Source organism: Pogonomyrmex barbatus, unplaced genomic scaffold, assembly GCF_055798465.1.
Source record: "Pogonomyrmex barbatus isolate J1 unplaced genomic scaffold, ASM5579846v1 scaffold1, whole genome shotgun sequence".
In the NCBI taxonomy this organism is placed as follows: Eukaryota; Metazoa; Arthropoda; class Insecta; order Hymenoptera; family Formicidae; genus Pogonomyrmex; species Pogonomyrmex barbatus.
The window spans coordinates 13,497,591-13,517,197 of NW_028297098.1; the positions used below are offsets into that span (position 1 = coordinate 13,497,591).

At 26.7% G+C, this 19,607-nt stretch overlaps 1 protein-coding gene across 4 annotated transcripts; it reads right to left on the reverse strand.

Moving 5' to 3' along the window:
- Positions 1 to 6: 6 nt before the first annotated feature.
- Positions 7 to 12,549, reverse strand: LOC105422229 (uncharacterized). Of its 4 annotated transcripts, none has more exons than XM_089080794.1 (15): positions 12,163 to 12,548; positions 11,088 to 11,214; positions 7,363 to 7,481; positions 7,147 to 7,276; positions 6,932 to 7,049; positions 6,510 to 6,851; positions 5,747 to 5,991; positions 5,532 to 5,672; positions 5,297 to 5,387; positions 4,319 to 5,216; positions 3,434 to 3,973; positions 2,934 to 3,065; positions 2,356 to 2,541; positions 2,116 to 2,261; positions 7 to 1,770 (listed from the first exon to the last, which is right to left on the reverse strand). In XM_089080794.1, exons 2-15 carry the CDS (start codon positions 11,163 to 11,165, stop codon positions 1,664 to 1,666), a joined length of 3,273 nt encoding a protein of 1,090 aa, XP_088936920.1. In that variant the 5' UTR covers positions 11,166 to 11,214; positions 12,163 to 12,548; the 3' UTR covers positions 7 to 1,663. The 4 variants fall into 4 exon arrangements, with proteins under 4 accessions (XP_088936920.1, XP_088936930.1, XP_088936924.1 ...); XM_089080804.1 differs by lacking the exon at positions 12,163 to 12,548 and adding an exon at positions 11,828 to 12,120; XM_089080798.1 differs by lacking the exon at positions 12,163 to 12,548 and adding an exon at positions 11,647 to 11,797.
- Positions 12,550 to 19,607: the final 7,058 nt, after the last annotated feature.

The window sequence follows — 19,607 nt, forward strand, 5'->3', positions numbered from 1 at the left end:
ACATGATTTTTAATATGCAAGCATTTATTTGACAATAATTATATACATTCATACGTACACAAGTTTAATTAAAAAGTTAATAGATTTAGATAATAGATAATAATATTATAAATGAAATTCGGCTGATCTGATAAAATTTTTTCAATTTTTTTTTTAAACAAAGATTATCTCATTGAGTTATTTTTACTGGGAAAATTGTTTTTAATCAATATTTAATTATGGCAATAATCAATGGCAAATAAAAATATAAATAAAGGGATTAAATCAATGAAAATGTGATAATATCTTCTTTATATTAAATAATTTAAACTATGTAGTTGTAGTAGAAATTTTATGTTAAATATATAACATATTTAATATACATTATCGCCTAAATATTTGGAGCATCCTGTAATTTTCTAACAAAAATATGATTACGGATACACGAATAATTTAAGAAATTTATGTTTTAATTTTTAAGTTTACTTAAATATATATTCATAAATAAATATTGATATAAAAAACATTGTAACCCTGAGGCGATTAAAGCAATACAATATAGATAAATGTCAATATTTTAATAAAATAATTATATCTATAATTTATGTTTTTATTTAAAAATTATAAAGTGTTCCAAATATTTGAATGAGCATATGTAATTTAATAATTCTTCTACAACTTTACTTTTTGTTAATGAATTGTTTTATTATTGATGCAAACAATGAAGATAAACATTGATTAATTTTGAATTGCAAAAAGGAGATATATATAAATAATATATAAAAAAAATTAAATATGTGATGAATGATTTAAAATAGTAAAGTACATAATCATAAAGAAGCAATAAATATTATAACAAATATAGTCAAAGAATTTATAAAAAGAATCTTGATTTATATATTTAAAACTGTTCTATAAACAGTTATAATGTGCATATGTATTCGAACTGCTGCATATTCAGATAAAACTCTTTTTTTTTTGTATTCTCGAAGGAAACATATAATCTATCCTTCACTATTCAGTTTTTCATCATATTTATGCTTTTGAAATTCTAAAACGTATTGGATATATGTCTGTACATTAAGGCAAATTTTGCCTTTTATTGTATCATTATTTCCTAAAATGTGTGGCAGAGTTCATGTTAACTTGAATTTAGTAATTTTTACTATGTCAGGTACTTGCTATGTTTAGTTAACTGTAATATTTCGATTAATTAAATTGTATTGATAATATGATGAAAGCAATCAGAAAATTTAAAAAAATTTATTTTTTTGCAAAATTTAAAATTTGACAAATTAAGGTAACAGATATCCAAAAAAATTAAAAAATCTGAACAAAATATTAAATATCTGTAAATTGCACATACAAATACATAGGATATCCATATTTTAATGAAGAAAAACTATATATCTCCTAAACTTGGCATTATATAAAAAAAAATATGTCAAATTTAGAAAATATAGAGCTACTTTTTTCTTTATTAAAATAAGGTATTTTGTATATATATATATGCTTTTAATATTTACTATTATAATAAAGAGATATTAGAGTATAGAAACACACTGTTTTATGTACATATGCTGCAACATATATAAATAATACAATGTGTTTCTTCCGTCAATTTTCAATAATAACTATATAACTGTACTATTATTTAAATTATGACTATTAGACAGTACATATGTCAAACTTTTCTTTTATGTAAATCTGCTTTTGCTACTTTCAAAAGATGATCAAAACTTTCTTCTGCCTGAGGTAGTCTGCTAATAGGTGCATTATTTCCCATATCATCTATCAAGAAAATATAACCATGATTTTCAAATTCAAGAAAATAAAATAAATTGTAAATAATTATAGTATAATTGAGAAAGAAATTCTTATAAATTTCTTATAAAAAAAATAAGTCAAAATTGTAAAATAAAGCTTTACATATGAGAATTTGTTTTGCGAACTTATTTTTTTTATAAGATATCATCTTTTAAGATATCATCACCTATTTGGTTCAACTACAATTATAAAAACATTTTATATGTGTGTGTGTGTGTGTGTGTGTGTGTGTGTGTGTGTGTGTGTGTGTGTGTGTGCGTGTGTGTGTATGTGTGTGTGTACATGATACATTAATAATTTGATCCTTACCAAGATCAGCATATGTGGATTGACAAAAAATTCTACGTCCACCAAAAGATAGGTCATATTGAGGTAAAGACCGATCGTCATTACCATGTTCCACAGCTTCATAAGCATCATCTTTATATTCAAAAGTGACAAAACCGTAGTTATCACTGAAATAAATCATACATTGCAAATAAGGACAATGTAATTAAAAAAAGAACTAAATAAATAAAACGGACAGTAAAGATTATTAAAGATACATACCCGCGTTCGCGAAAATGTATACTAATATCTACAACCGGTCCGAAGACCTCAAATCTTCTTCGCAAATCGGCTTTGGTAATTCCTTCGGCTATCTGTCCCACATATACCACCCTTCGTTCTTCCACTTGTCTCTGCTTGTCTTCGTTATATCCATTGTAAGGTCTGTGATAAGTATACAGTGGTGACCTATTATAAACAAATTATAAAAATAATGAAAAAATCTTTTTAGAGATTGTTTAAAGATTTAAAAGATGGCTATATTAATTGAATTTTATTATAAATTCAATATGTGTGCGTGCGTCAAATTAATTATTATTATTATATTATTTATTATTATATTATTTATCAAATTTATATCAAATTCATTAAATATCAAATATTCACATTTAAAATTAAAAAGATTAGATGCCGAAAGAATGTGTCAAATTAATTATAAAATGTTGTAAAAACAAAATTTTTAATTGGCAACACGTTATTTAGAATCAAATGCAACGTAATAAAATGTAGAAAATATATTAAACAAATATTTGTTTCTATATCAGAAAATATGTTTATATATTTAAAAAATCATGTTTTACCTATAATTTTGATAGCCATGATCTTCATTAGGATATCTGCTATGTCTATGAAAATCTCTTTTGTAGTCATTACTATTCCTTGAATATTTTGTTTTCCATTTATTCCTTCCGAAATTTGAACGAGAGGAAGAACTAAAATGACATTTTTATAAAAATGTTTAATATTTCTGGATAAATTAATTTGATTTGTTTACGAGTTAATGTTTCTTTATTTTCATATATAATATAATTCTGATTGAAGAAAATGCTTATCAAAATAATTAAACTTATATAAAATCTCGACTTGCAATTTTAATCGTAACAGATTTTTGGTGTATAACGTGGAATCTTTCTTTTTTTTTTTTATTAAAAAATTAATAATTTTAAAGTTATAATAATTTAAAAATTTTTCACAAGTTAGTTAGTGAGTAAGTCATTATTCCTCTATTTAAAAATCATATATATTTTTATTTATAAAATCATATATATATTTTTCCATTTTCTCTCACTTTATTACTTACCTTGATCTGGAATAATATCGCGAGTAAGATTTAGATCGAGATCGAGATCGATTTCTAAATCGAGATCGAAGTGGAGATCGAGATCGAATTCGGGATCGAGATCTGGAACGTGAAGACGTATATCTTGATGTGGATGTGCGTAAATCAGATGACCAACTGCTTGAGCTGACGGAGCGTCGACTTATTGTCCGTTCGCGGGTGTTGTTACGTCGAGATCTACTTCTACTTCTACTCCTAGTTCTGTTTCTACTTCTGCTGCTACTATTCGAAGTAGAACTTCTATTTCTGTTCATGTGTCTGCTTCTAATCCTGTTGCTTCGATTTCTGTTTTTGCTTCTATTTCTTCTTCTGTCTCTACTTCTGCATCTACTTCTACTCCTGCTTGTACTTGTACTCCTGCTTCTGTTTCTACTCCTGCTTTTGCTTTTACTCCTATTTTTGCTTCTGCTTCTGCTCTTGTTTTTACTTCTGCTTTTCGATCGGGATCGACTGTATCTTTCGCAGGATTTTTGTTTGCTATCCTTTGTACTTTCCTCTCTACTGTAACATATAAATTATAATAATTAGGATGATATAGATTTTGCAAGATTTTATAATTTTTTTCGGGGGGGGGGGGAGAATATAATATATAAGAAATTATACTGAATATATTTAAATCAGTTATAATTTTCAAAGAATTTTTTCTAAAACATACGTGTATTTATTATTGCAATATATTACTGCATCATTATTTAATAAAGAATATGTTTTACTATTACTTACTTTTTATATTATTATTTGCAATATTTGGACAATTGACTTCTATTAGACTTGGAAAATTTGAGCAAGAAAATTCAATCTAATAAATCTTAATAAAGTTAATAATAGTAATATTTGATGTCTTACCTTTCTTCATTCTTCTTTATAACATCTACTGATAATTTTTTATCAAGTTCAAAAACATTTTCATTCGTTTGTACTGCTACATTGCAAGTATCTGGTTTCGCCTTGTTTTGTTCTTCTTTTATATCGGATTTATTTTTTAAGACTAAAAAAAAGTTTCTTTCACTCCAAATTAAATTTCCGGTCTTATCTTTGATTGGTTCTGTTGTAGTGAAAGCATGATGATAGTATACTAATACTGTGGGAGAAGCTGTTTTACTACTGTCAGTACAGTTTTGATTCTTTCTACTGCGATATTCTGCTAGATTTAATTTCTTGCGAGGTGGATTTTTTACTTCTTCAGGCGGCTGTATGTCTTGAATATTTTGTATAATTATATTTTGTACTTCATTATTTAAGCTATTTGTAGTGGTCACTATATTTTCGTTAGAATTATTTCTTGTGAACGGTGATTGCGATGCATTTGGTGGATTTTTCAACACAGATACCATCTGCTGCTTTTTAGGAATTGTTTGTGCAAGTGTTGTATCATTCAGCTTTTTACGCGATTGTAAAATACTTTTAGCCAAAGCTGAACGAATGTTCATTTGATACACGGGAGAAGTCTTGTCCGAAAGAGAGATATTGTCTGGAACATTTTTAACAGATCCCAATGAATCATTTGAATCGTGAGACTGCTTCAAAGGAATCTCCTCCTTTGGATGGTTTCTGATATCATTTTCAACAGAATTTTTATTTATATTTGTTTCTGGATGAATCGATGATGATTTTACACGAGTGGAATGTATGTTAGATTCCAGATTGTATTGTTTCTTTGAATTAATCTCATTGTTACATTCTTTGGTTTTGTCCAAGATCCTTTTTTTATTTGATTTTAATATAGACGTTTGTTTCGTTAATTCTACAGAAAAAGATGATAATAGTTAATAACATAAGTTTTATTATTTTAATTGGGATATTTTTTGTTGTTATCATACTTACTATTATTACTGCACTTGGAGTAGCTACTGCAATAATCGTGATCATGTTTTAAAGTATTAGTAAATGTCTTATCCTTAATATTGTTTGTTATCTAAAAAAAAAAAAGAATTATTTCATAAATTATTTTAAATCAAAGATTTTGCGACAACAGTCGATATATGAGACAATTAATTGCATAAGTATATATTTAATATAAGTATATATTCAAGTTATAATATTTATGGGAAGAACTTACCGTCTTGTCATTAAGATTTGTTTTTAAAGTCTTATTACGGGAAAGCGTAGTCGAATTCGTTCGTGCATTGTTACTACGATTCCCATCTTGTATATTTGGCATAGGGGGTATTATCGGAATACTCTTTTTACGTCCCGATGCCTAAAATTCAAAAAGACAATTGTAATAAAATTATCAACCTGCTGAAAGAATGGACTATATATTAAGATAATAACCTTTATCCTATCAATGACATCTTTAGATAATGCTGTCTGTACATCTTTCTGGTGACTAGAAGCTTGCGAAACAGATTTTACTGGTACACCAGTCATTCTAGAATACTCCTTGGTTACAAGACATATTTTGTTTGTTTCCATATTACGCGTACGATCATTTTTAATAGCCGGTTGATTTTGTAGATTTGAATTTTCAGTAGCCTCAAATTGTTCCAATAGACTATTTAGATCAACTGCTTCTAGCGCTAATTAAAAAATAAATTTTAGAAAAATGTTATATTATTTGTGTTGTACTATTTTTTGTGTTGTATTATTTGTTATTACATAATAATTTTATACATAGGCGAAAAAAACATATCCTTATTTTAAGAACATTTGCTTTCGATATATAAATAATAAAATAAAATTAAACAATATTAAATAGATGAAATTTGTTAAACTGAGTATAACTTGCTTACACTTGCTTACATAAAGAAATTTCATATAGTATAAAAAAATATATTCTCATTTTTCAATAAAAATTTTCATAAATTGAAAGGAAAAAATATATTGAATAAAAAATAAAACATTATCTTCTAAAACATTATCTTATAAACATTATCTCATATATGGAGAATTAAAATTTTTTAAAATTAAATTTGAATTATTTATAATTATTTATTTGACTATATTTTATTCTTAGAAATAATTGTTTATATTGTAAATTAAATTATCTAGCATTCATAATAATAACAGTTCCTTAGTTTTATTTCAATTTAAATACCTGGCAGATTATCTGATAATACAGTTTCAACATCTATATGATCTTCTGGCTCTTCCAATTTGAGTATTGAATTTATAAAAACGTTTTCCTTCTTCTTTCTTTTTTCTTTTCCATTTTGATTTTTATTTTTGGTATTTGCATCTTTCTTTATAAATTTAGATGTCTTTTGAGGTAATAAAGGTGGAGTAATTTTACGATCAACTTTTTTTATTTCTATTTCTTGTTTAGCTTTTATCTTTATATCAACTTTTTTTACTTCTATTTCTTGTTTAGCTTTTATCTTTATATCAACTTGTTCTGTATCATGGATTAAACCAAATGTAGATTCTTTCTTAATATTGACTACAAAAAAAAATTGCCTTTTCATATTGTCAAAATCAAAATGATAAAAAAAGATTTAACAATCAATGTGAATAACAAACCATCTTTCTGTTCTTCTTCCTTTACTTTCATCTGAGGAATTGGACTTGTTGATTCCTGGAGTAAATTCATATTAGATATACTTAGGTTCTCGGGTTCTTTTCTACAGTCCCATAATGACTATAAATTAAAAAAATTTTATATTATTATGTATATCTTCTTGCATAATTTTAAATGCAATTAAAAAAAATATTAATCAATTATAAGAAAAACATACCTGTGCCCAAGTTGCAACTTGCGGCCAAGTTTCAACCTGATTTGGCCATTGTGTAACATATGAGTCTTTGTTTAAAATTTCCTCAAAGGGTAATGTATTGTCAACTATAGTTAACATGTCTGTGGAGGAACTGTTTCAAAAAATAATTAAATATATTTACAATGTATTGCAATGTTAAATATGTAAAATATTTTTAAATAAAAATAATATACTTACTTTGCATCATTGAAAATAGAAGTAAAAAAGCTCGGGGGGATAGTTTCTTCTAAATTATAATCCATATGTTCCACATCTATTACATTCGTTGATACATCTTCAGTTGATAATGTTTGAAGCTGTAAATGGAACTTTTTGTTATATTTTGTCATATTAATTGCATATATATTTTAATATAGTCAATATACATAAATTACAGTTAATATACATAAAGTATTAATTTTGCCATTCAATATAGATTTCAAATTATTCAAATGTATTATTATATTAGATTAAGAAAAAAAATACAATTACAAAATTATAGAGAAAAAATGCGATTTTTCTCGATTTTATGTTTTAAAAAAATCATTTTCAATCAGCTATTCGTAAAATTTTGACGGAATCATAATTTATTAAAATCAAATGATAAAAAAATATTCACTTAATTTTTAAAGAAATTAAAAAAAATTATAAAAATCAGTTTTATCTGTATCCTCCCCCCTCCCCCAAAAACACATGATTAAAAAAGGATATATAATTTTATGGAACAATGTTTCAAAAATTTTAATATTATTTAGAATTATGATTTCACATTTTTTGCAATAATCCATCCATTTTTTGTCTATTTTAAATCCATATAATATTATAAATAAATTGAATTACTAAGTGACAAATCAAATAAAAATTAAAAAATTTTTCATTTAATATTTATTTAATAAAAAATTTAGTATTATGCGATAAGTACAATGTATTACAATAAGTATACTACTAACAGGAAATATCAAAATCTCACTTTACATTCCAAAAGCACATAAATCGAGATACATTTTAAACATGCAATAATCATGTATGTCCTATTGAAAGATGTTTTCTTATTTATTACGTAGAATATATGTATTATGACTCTTGCATAACAAATCAGAACTTGCAAAAAGGAAGATAAAGAAGATTCACAGATATAAGCTCTTTTTCAAACGTCTAATATTTTAAAAATTTTTGTCAATTATTGCTTTATTTTGTGATAAACGCGACCCAATAAGATTAATAGAATATCAATCATTTTTTACGTTCATATGTAAAAACCTTATTTCTGTTTATCTTTAATAAGAAGCTTTAATCATCTTTCTGATCGATAAAAATATGCGCAGTCCAAAGAAATCATTAAATCATTAAAAGATTGAATAAAAAAGATAAAATATTTAAAAGGCGTAGATAATATAATAAATATAAACTTATAACTCATTAAGTTTAATGGCAGCTTAATGAAGAAAATTCTCAAAAATTGTTCTAAAATTGGAGAAAAGACAATTAACAAAATAGGTCGTTTGCCTAAAAAGTACAATATAAATATATATATATATTTATATTATAATCTTACATTTTTTTCAATCGTTGAATATAATTATAATAACTTTATTTAAAATTATGGGAAAATTTGTGTTAAAATTTATATTGAGACAATTGTTTCAATAGCAGTATAATTAATGAAAATTATTAAATTATTTATACTATATTATTTATACTATAACATTTATACTATAACAAATATATTATTTAAATATTCACTACAAATAGATATTGAATTTAAATATTCTGCAAAAGTTAGAAAATTACTGTTATCCAATTTGTTTTCCACTAAAAAAATGCAATATCAATAAACTCCGCTAATTTTCCAACATTTAATATTAGACAAATAAAATTGTTACTTATTCATAAAATTATTCATATTCAATAACTCAAAATTGAATGAAGATACATATCTGCTTCTTTTTATTCACCATTCTTCGCTTGCTGATTGTATAATATTAGTGTGTATATAATCCAATATTTTTTTTTAAATTTTTATTTCATTAGAAGATTATATTTAAGTAGAATCAAATAATTAAATTTATATTTATTTAATAATAAGAATTATTATTCTAGAATACTGAATACTTTATTTTAGAGTACGGATATATATCCAGTAAAAACCGTTGCCTTGGCTTATCCTATATATTTCTATATTCTCAAAACTAAAATCAATTTTAGGATCTTTTCTTCCTTTTACTTTTCTTGTTATTGTAGGATAACCATTAACCGTACGAAACCTCTATGTTTCCTGTTACATTTCCGAACTTTTCAATAATATATTAAGTCCGAACAGTCAGAGGTCTGAGGCAGGTAAAAGAACCTTTGTGTTCTTTTTTGTTACCTTACCATTACAATATTCCCAAGAGTTTTATATAGAATTTTAAGAAAATTTGAAAACGTAAAAAAAAAGTGAGTGATTTTTCCGATTGTTAATAAAGAAAAAGCATTCAGAAAATTGTTTGTTTTCTCATAACGCAGTTAATCAATTTATTTTTGGGAGTCAAATATTCCTAAGAAATGTATTGTGCATTGGAGGAAAAAAGGAAATTCGAAAAAATTTAATATAACTAAAATAAATTCTAAAGAGATAAAAAGGAAAGCGGGAGGTTGCTTTCCTTTTTTTATCTCTTTAGAATTGATTAAAGAAAGAGAAAATTAATTGTTGAAAATTTCAATAATGATAAAGGTTAACAATAATAGATATAGGATCTACAAAAAAATAAAATAAAAGGAAATTCGATATCTTTGAACAAACAAAAGATATCTACAGAAAATTCCATGTCTATTAAATTGGTACAATCACTGTAACGCAATTGAATAAAACTAAAATATAAATTTAATACTTTTTTGTTGTTAATTAATTCGTAATTTTATTGTTTCGACTGATTCGATAAAAATAGTGCGTTTAAATTTATTTAATTGAAATAATTTTAGCATAGTTATAGAAACAAAAATTTTGAAATATAAAAACTAAAAATATATTTGTTTAAGATATTTTAATTTTAATGCTTCAAAAATTTTCATTATGAAATAAATTCACACATACACATACATATATGTGTGTATATATATATATATATATATATATATATATATATATAATAAATAATTAAATACATCTAAAATAGATAAATCTAAATTTGCAAATATAAAATATTGTAAAAATAAAAAATTTATATTAAAAATTTTAAACATTTTCGAAAGGATTTCTCTTATCTCTAAAAATTTTCTTATCTTTATTTCTTTACTTTCTCCTAACTCCATTTCATTTTCACTCAGTTAATATTATTTGATTTACTTTTTTCAAATATTTTCTATTATTATCTAATCTTGCTATATTGTCATACAAAAATTCCTTTTTTTATTGCTTTAATTTATCTCTTCTTAATAAAGCTGTTATCTCTTTTTTACTTACTATTTTTCAAGTTTCTGTCTCCTATATTTTTATCATAAAATATTTTTATTAATAGAAATTTTTCTATCCATATGTATGTTTTTTATACGCTTAACTATATCCAAATTGTATTTTATTATTTTTAAACAAATACTTCTTACAAATACAAAAAATATTTTTCATCTAGATTGTATTAAAAAAAATATATAAACGTATTAAACATAAAAAAATACACAGAATCTCTCTTCCTTCAGAAGATTGATTAAAAAATGTAACAATTTAAAAAAAAAAAATGAAGCTTTCTTATTACGAGTATGTTATAGCAACTCTTTCGTAAGATTGCCATGTCAGATAGCAATTAGGGTGAAAGGCTAGTTCGTTTCCTAATAGCAGGATTAAAATTGTCGAATAAATGTAGAAATTAATTTTGTCTTTCTATTATCATACGCTCTAACGGCGTGTACAAACGCATTATCCAAATAACGTTCAGGTGAGATCTTACCTCGTGATCTCGCGCCGCAGCAAAAAGTTCGTCGGGGAAGAAATCCTCTTCTGCAAATCTCAAATATCCAGTTTCCATGGCACAAAATACTCAGCCAAAATGCTCGACACTCGTTACCACGCGTTATCTGCAGTACAAACGATACACTGAAAAAAATTACGCCGGCTCTCGATGCACGGTGCACGGTGGTTTTCACGGTGAAACGCGAGGAACGCATTCGGGACACGCTGTGCCCGAGCGTGGCCCGAGCCACGCGCTTATTTCTAGGTTATGTGCCGCGGGGGTAAGGGAGCGCGAGACGAGGTCGCACGTGTGCACAGCCCAGGCACGGTGGTCTGACGCGCGGCGTGAGAAGCGGGCTTTACACGACCGCGAGCTCCACTGTAATCGCACGTAATATATTCGGAAGGCGGAAGACCGAAGCTGCGGCCGTGTTTCGCAACGTGAATACGCGTCCACGTTGCCGACGTGCCGCCGCGCGCGCCGTGTCAGACCGGACCAGCTGTGACGGCGAGGCAGCGACGGCGGCGGTGGAGAGATCACCGAGATTCTGTGATACCGTTAACCAACGCGAGGACAGAAAAGTGAATTCCCGCGATGACGCGTTCGCGAAACCCGCGAAATCCGACGCGACGCCAAGAAGTCTCGTCACGTCCAACGATACTCCAGATGGACGGGACGAACGCGTAGCTCGAAGATGCCTCTCTGAGGCTTACCCGACACATGGACGGCGAACATACCTTTGTATATGATTATTATATGTGTATACGAGAACCGTGCGTACGCACGCGTACGCGCCCGCGGGCGCGCGAGCGCGTTCTTGGCGGTAAATGTGTGCGAGTGCGATTCGCGTAGCGAGTGAAAGAGGCAGAGGGGGAAGAGAGAAAAGCCGGCTAACGCCGCGCTGGGCCATGCTGGCCCCGGCGTTAGATACCGCGCCTTCAAAGATCATCGTTATTATCATCAGGCTGGCGGTCTCGCGAGGACGATATTACTAAACCATTAAGACGAGAGCGTCGTGAAATCGTACTCAAATGTTCCGATTCAACACGTTGTCAATTCTGACGCCACGAACCTCGCTTAAGTTACAGAGTCGCCTCTCACTCGACTGATGATTTTCTAGGGGCAGGAAAAACTTCGCTACGTGTAACACTCGTAATATCACACGCCGGCGATGCAGAGTGTCCACGGGTGTAACTGCACGGGGGCAACTGCACTGCTGCTGTGGTGGCTTCTCTCCGCCCGGAACACGTGCGGATGCCGACCGGTCCTGGAGACTCACTCTCACGATACACTCACGTACACGTGATCACCACGTTGGTTTGACGACGGCTTGTGTCGACCACTACACTGCTCGCTCGCACCGTGCGTACTAACCACCCACGCGCACCGATAGCTCTCACGCGACTGGTGGGATGGGGAGTTACGCACGCAATTAAATACCCCGTGCGCCCGCGCGCACGAGTGCCGCGCAGACCGGCAGGGTGGGGATCTTCCAATGAATGTGCAGTAGGTTGTCGGTTTTTAAATGGATTTTCTGTAGCGTATATATATTTTTTTTCTCGGAACAGACGTATGTATGTGCGTGTACGTATACGATATGTGATACGTGTGTGTTTAATAACACCACCAATCGGCAAATCTCTGACGAAAAGAGCAAGCCCTTTATGCATCATAGGCATAGAAGGCATACATTTGCTGTCGTCTTATTGGCACTTTAAAATGCAAAGTGTCCACTCGAGTGAAAAGGATAAAACTATTTAAGTTTGCTATCTTCTTTTAATGGGCGTAGTTTATGATGGAGCATATGTTTCATCGGCTGTTTGCTTTTCCTACTTGTAAGGAAATTTCTATCTGTAGGGAAGTATAACTTCTTCAAATGTATCGCTATTTGTCTTGCTTCATTGTCATATCTGGATGGCTTGATATCCTTTTTACAGCTATCTTATTTATTTATATGTTGTATAAATATTCTTTTTTCTCTTGGATAGAAATATCTCTTTTTTTACTCCCACTTCTTTAGAACTCATTCAAGTATACAGGATGTCCCATAACTTTTAATTAATAAGGAGTGAAAGAGGATGGAATTTTGAACTAAAAGTTCCTTTCTCAATTTTGACTCAGACCATTATTTACCGAGTTATTAACGATTAAAGTTGATCAATCAGATTGCATAGCGTGCTATGAGGCCCCTCGTGCTTTTTGTACATTCTCTCGATTAAAATTTTTTATATTAATATTTATATTAATATTATTTATATTATATTAATAAATAAATAAAATGAAATTAATTAATCAATAAATGAGTAAATAAATAAATAAATAAATAAGTAGATAAATAAATAAATAAGTGAGAAAAGTTATAATTAGAAATTTATCCAATTTCTGATGATTTTTTAATATTATTTATTATTTATTTATTTGTTTATTTATTTAATTGATTTGTTTAATTTAATTATTTAATTTTCATAGCTAACCTAGCAGCGATGGGGAAAAAATAATTACGGAATATTTGTTATGCAAAAAAAGACTATTGGCAAAAAATATTATCAAAATAAATTGTTTAAACGACCTCTTCAAAAATTATTTTGACACGTGTCATGGTTCTTATGTATAAATATTATAAATAAATTAATATTGTTATAAATAAATTAATTATTAAATTAATTACATAGATTAAATGATTTATGTATTCGTTAATTTCTGATTTTAAAACGATAACGCCATCGAATTGCAAGAAAAAATACATAAGAATCATACATGCCAACGTTATGAAATAATCAAAATAAATTTTTCACAAGCAATTTATTTAAACAATTTCTTAAAAAAACTAATTTTAATTGGAAATTGATAACTCCATCGATTTCTACAAAAAAAAATACGTAAGAACCATACATGATACATGTCAAAACAATTTTTGAAGAAATCGTTTAAATAATTTATTTACAAACAATTTATTTTGATAATGTTTTTTGCCAGTAGTCTTTTTTTGTACCCATAACAAATTAGAATAAAATTTTAATAGAAAGAATGTGCAGAAAGTGCGAGGAGTCTCAAAGCACGCTACGCTTCTGCGTACTCCGCAATCTGATCTGATTGATCAATTTTAATCGTTAATAACTCGGTAAATAATGATCTGAGCCAAAATTGGAAAAGGAATTTTTAATTCAAAATTCCATCCTCTTTCACTCTTTGAAATATTAATTAGGAGTTATGGGACACATTGTATAATATAGATAGAGCTCACTGTATTATCCGCGTCTGTATCACATCGTGATTTCTTTTGATTCTAACTACTGTGATAGCCACAGGGTGTCGTTAGTAGACCATAAATTCCATGATAAACTACATATTTGGACAATTTCTAAGGTTAGATGTCGCTTACGGCAAAATACTCGAAACAGTTATCTGCGTTAATGAAAGTCTAAGGCTTACGAAAGCGAAAAAATTCAATTAATAAAAAAATTAAAATTGTTAATTTATCATTTAAATTCTATTCCTTATTGATTTGTTTAGGGATCACATTGCATGTGTAAATGTTGCTGAATACTGACGCTGATACTCACGAGATGGCATTACAAGGATTGTAATAGAAATTATATAGATATTTATTTAAATTACATATGTATTTATGTAATTGTGTTTTGTTACAAATTTTTATGTTTTTCTAACATATAATTTTTGTTTTTTATTTATTTAGATTTCTCATGTACTTTATAAATTAGATTCTGTCTTTCTAATATTTAAAAAATTTTTTAAATTCTTTAATTTTTATTCCAGAAACTACGATATTTAACTTCAAATAAATGTTTGAGCATATATCGCATGAAGAATCAAAAGCGACTTTGATGAAAAATTATGCGTTATTTATGATGCTGTTCAACTGTTATTAATTGTTACAATTGTTATAATTGTTACAATTGTTATGTTATATATGACTAATAAACATTGTAAATTTTATATTGTTGTATTTTTTAATTTATGGTAAACAGGATATAAAATTAAAAATATTTCAAGCTACATTTTAAAACTATTTGAAACAGAAATAAATATTTTTGTTCTTATCTTTTATTTTACATTTTTTAAATACTTCAAAATTTTATTATAACTTTTTACATGATATCATTGCTGAATTTCTTGAAAAAAAAAGAGAAATTAGAATAAATTTTTTATTTTTTTTAATAATTATATAATTTCTTTTACATAAATTGATTCTCCTCATTTTAAATATGCAGAAATATTAATTAAAATAAAATAAAGTAAAATAAAATTAAAACAAAATAAATATTATAAAAATAAAAATTTTAAAAGATATCTTATATTTTATCCTAATTTATTTTTTATAAAATAAGAATTGTCTCTAATAAGATATTCACTTTCTTTCATTTTAATATTGTACAATGACTTTATTTTAATATTTGTACAATATACAATATACATATTTGTACATATACGTACAATGAAAGAAAAGACTGATTTATGAATCTTTTCTTAGAAGATAAAAGATAATTGTTTTCTTATTGATTTATGATAGTTAGTTTGTATAGTATATATAGTTTTGACTTTCGTATAATTCTTGAAATCATAAAGACGAGTAACGCTCCTTTCAGGTAATCCTTATTTTAGGTATGTTTTACCTTCAAAGAATTATTTTTGGGGAGGAGGGAGAGAAAGAGAGAGAGAGAGGGAGAAAGTTGAAATACTATTGTTGAAATATTGTTGATTAAGCTCGGAAGACCACACTAAAAGTTTGTCGTTTACTTTCTGCAAACTCGCAACTTTGTATACCTGACCATCTAACCGTAACGATTTTTCTTCAATAACTATTTATATTTTCAATCTCTCTCAAAGAACCTAAATTGATCCTTTCTATACCTTTATTTTTTACACTTAGCTAACCGTACAACTTTCCATGCATAATGCGAAAATATTACAATATTACAGGTTTAAATTAAAATATCATAAATAAAAAAATTGTAGTAAAAGTAACGTTATTTACTGTATCATTATCGTTTTATTATATTGTTTTACTTTCTCCCTTAGTATAAATATGTATTGTACATATGTATTGCGTGTCAATATTATTAGGAACTACGCCAAATCTCCCGTGGTTTTCTCTTTTAAGATTAGTTTCACACAAACTTTCTACAAAAATATTAAAAGTTATATAGTACTTTACAAGCGTTTAAAATTGATAAAAATTGTTTTAAATCCGGGTATTTAAGTACATCGCTCATCGCATAATCAAGGTATGAGAATCGTCATTGTAGTACATTTTATATAATATTTTTGATAGATAAACACGTAGATAAATTTCAATTACTTTAATTAATTAAGACTTTAAATATATCTTTTATTTAAAAATTATTATAATCTTAACGTTTTGGTTTTAGGATTTTTATTTGAAAATATTATTATTTTTATTTTAAGAATAATACAAGAAGTTTATTATATTTATGATTATTATGGGAGATCACTTGAGTGTTTCCTATAAAATTGTAAGTAATTAAAATTTTCGTTTTCTTTTGTTGAGAATATTTTAAAATTTATTTGTAATAATGTAACAAACACGAGATTTAAACATATCTAACGAAAGCAGAGATTGTTGAATATTGCACTCATATTTCATAACGCACGTTTTAATCTGTTAGTATCAAGGATAGAAAGATGCAATCTTTAGCATATATACGTGCATATGTACGCGTTTACATATAACTGAACTAGAAACTAAATAGTTTCAACGCAGATATCAACAATAACGAAACATTATTCAGCATGGAATGTCGTATATGTGTATTTCGTGTACATCTGTGTATTTACAATTAAATACAATTTTTTACTAATAAGCATTTGTGTCTTTGTATCATTACATTATTATGTGTTTGCATGCATTTTTAAAGATGCAAAAATAAAAAATAATATTGATAAATAAAATTGTGTACAAAACTATTTGAATTTAACTTTTAATTATAACATTTATTTTATTAAATTAAATTAAGATATATTGCCTTTATATATATATATATATATATATATATATATATATATATACACTTCATAGATTTTGTAAATGTACATATTTTGAAATGTACATTTACAAATGAAATATTTTATCTAAACAGACTTTCCATTTTAAACAAAAACAAATTTTGAAATGTACAAGAATTTTAAATCGTCAAATAGCTAGAATATGCTAGCCATATGGGTTGCAGATGATCAACAAATATGGAAAAAAAAAACATTAAATATATCATATTAACTTAAACGTGTGTATTACTCAATATAACGGAATGTGCAAGCACAATACGTAATACAATCTATACTTGATACAATATCACTGGGATCAATGTCATAATATGAAATAAACATTTAAATCTGCTACCTTGTTCTTCTTATTTCATTACATTCTTTTTATCAAGCATTCGAATTTTCATTCAGTCAGTTTATTTCATTTTGATATGAAAATTTTTACTTTTTCTTGTCATGTAATTTTTATTATACTTTTATCGTAGGTAAATCCTTCATAAATAACCCTTCATAACCTTCATAAATAATCTATATAGATAATTTATCTCAACTGTTAATAAATATGATAAAATTTTGGTTGTCATTATAAATCAAATAAAAAAACGAAAAAATTTTATGATATATTGCATACATAAACATCAAAAGTGTATAAAAAATGTGCTAAAAAAGATTTTAAAAACCAATATCTACTATTTTTAAAAAAATAAATATATTTTTTTAAATCTTTTTAAAATGTATATTTAAAAATCGTGTTAAAAAATTAGCTATTTAAAAATGAAATTAATACATAATTAGAAAGAAAATTTAGAAAAATCAAAATAAAGTATAAAAACTTAGCGTTCACATTATTAGGAATCAATTTTTCCAAATATGTTACTATTATATATAATATTCTGATGCTAATTTGCAAATCTGGATTTTAAATATTATATCTGTAATATTACCAATAATAATATAAAATATTGGAAAATATGAGGTTAAATTAATAATATTTAAATATATACTTATAAATTACAATTTTATCAGAGCATTATGTATCATTAGTATCTTTCTCTTATTTATTGAAATGCTTTATATTTTTTTTCAAATATTATATGCAATAATATTTTTCATTAATTTATATAAATAATTCACATTCTCTTCTCTTTTTTAAAAGGGATTATCAAAATTTCGAATATATTGAAATATTAAAGTCTCGTTTCGACGATACTGATTAATTCATTCGCTGCGCTTATTATGATAAGTAGCTGTCATCACAAAAATCGCATATTTAGATAGTTGATCGAGGATAGAGGATATCAGTATAAGTAGTAATGTAATAATATTAATTGCAAATATTTAAGTATTTTAATATTAATTTGTTTCTACACAAAGATATCTTTTTCTTTTAAACATATTCAAATAGTTTTACATAAGTTTTACACAAAATGTTTTTTTTTGTTATTTATTTTTATTCATGAAAATAAATAATAAATAATACTTGATTTATCTATAAAAAAAACCGAATAATTCGATTGATCAATGAAAAAATTAAATTAAAAAATAAAAATAAAAAACATTATTTGAGAACAAGAGAAGCGCACGCTCGACAGTGTTCTAAAATTTTATTGTAAAATATGAGAATATTTAAATGCAAATCGAGCATACTAAGTTTTATTTTTAATATTATTTTTTTTTAAATAAATAATGTAAACCTTATTTTTAGGAATTGAAGACGCACTTATTGAAAATTAATCTTATTTAAAATTTTTTATAAATTGATCAATAGTCATTTACTAAATTTTATAAAATTATGAAATTCTATTTCTATATGTAAAAAATTGACGCAAACAGATGTAATTTCAATAGAACTGAATAGCGGCGATAGACTAAGAGATAAAACGGCAGACCAAATCGGTGAATTAAGTTTTCACAACTGAACGAACAGTGACCACGCGGAAGATAGGTATTGGAAGAGTACGTTTCGGTTTGCACATGATTTCGTATTTATTGTATCGAAAGTGCCGCTTTCCAGACGTTGCTCGGCCATTTTGCCATCGTTGCAACGACATAGTAAAAAGTTTCGATCGATGTAGCATCAACGATATTGCCTACAAAGATTAAAGGATCAAAGATTAAATCTGTACAAGCTATTTTTATAAAGTTGTTGTATAAGCAGGAGGAATATAACGCTAAAACTTATATACTAATTATTTAGTTTAAGTTATTTGCATATTTAAGTACAGATGAGTATAAATAATTGCATATTTCAGTAAATGCCTTGTCAGGAAAGAAATGGAACTTCTCCTCTGACAATTTCGGCTCAAAAAAACTATAATATAATTTAAATTCTATTTTAGTTTAGTTTAAATTAGAAATAAATTTGAAAATAAATTTAGATTCTAAAATTTATCTAAGTAAGGTTGCAAGAGGATTTCCGCCCGATCTTCTCCATATATATTTATTTAAATATATAAATATATAATAATTTCATGTTTAACATTTATTAACATT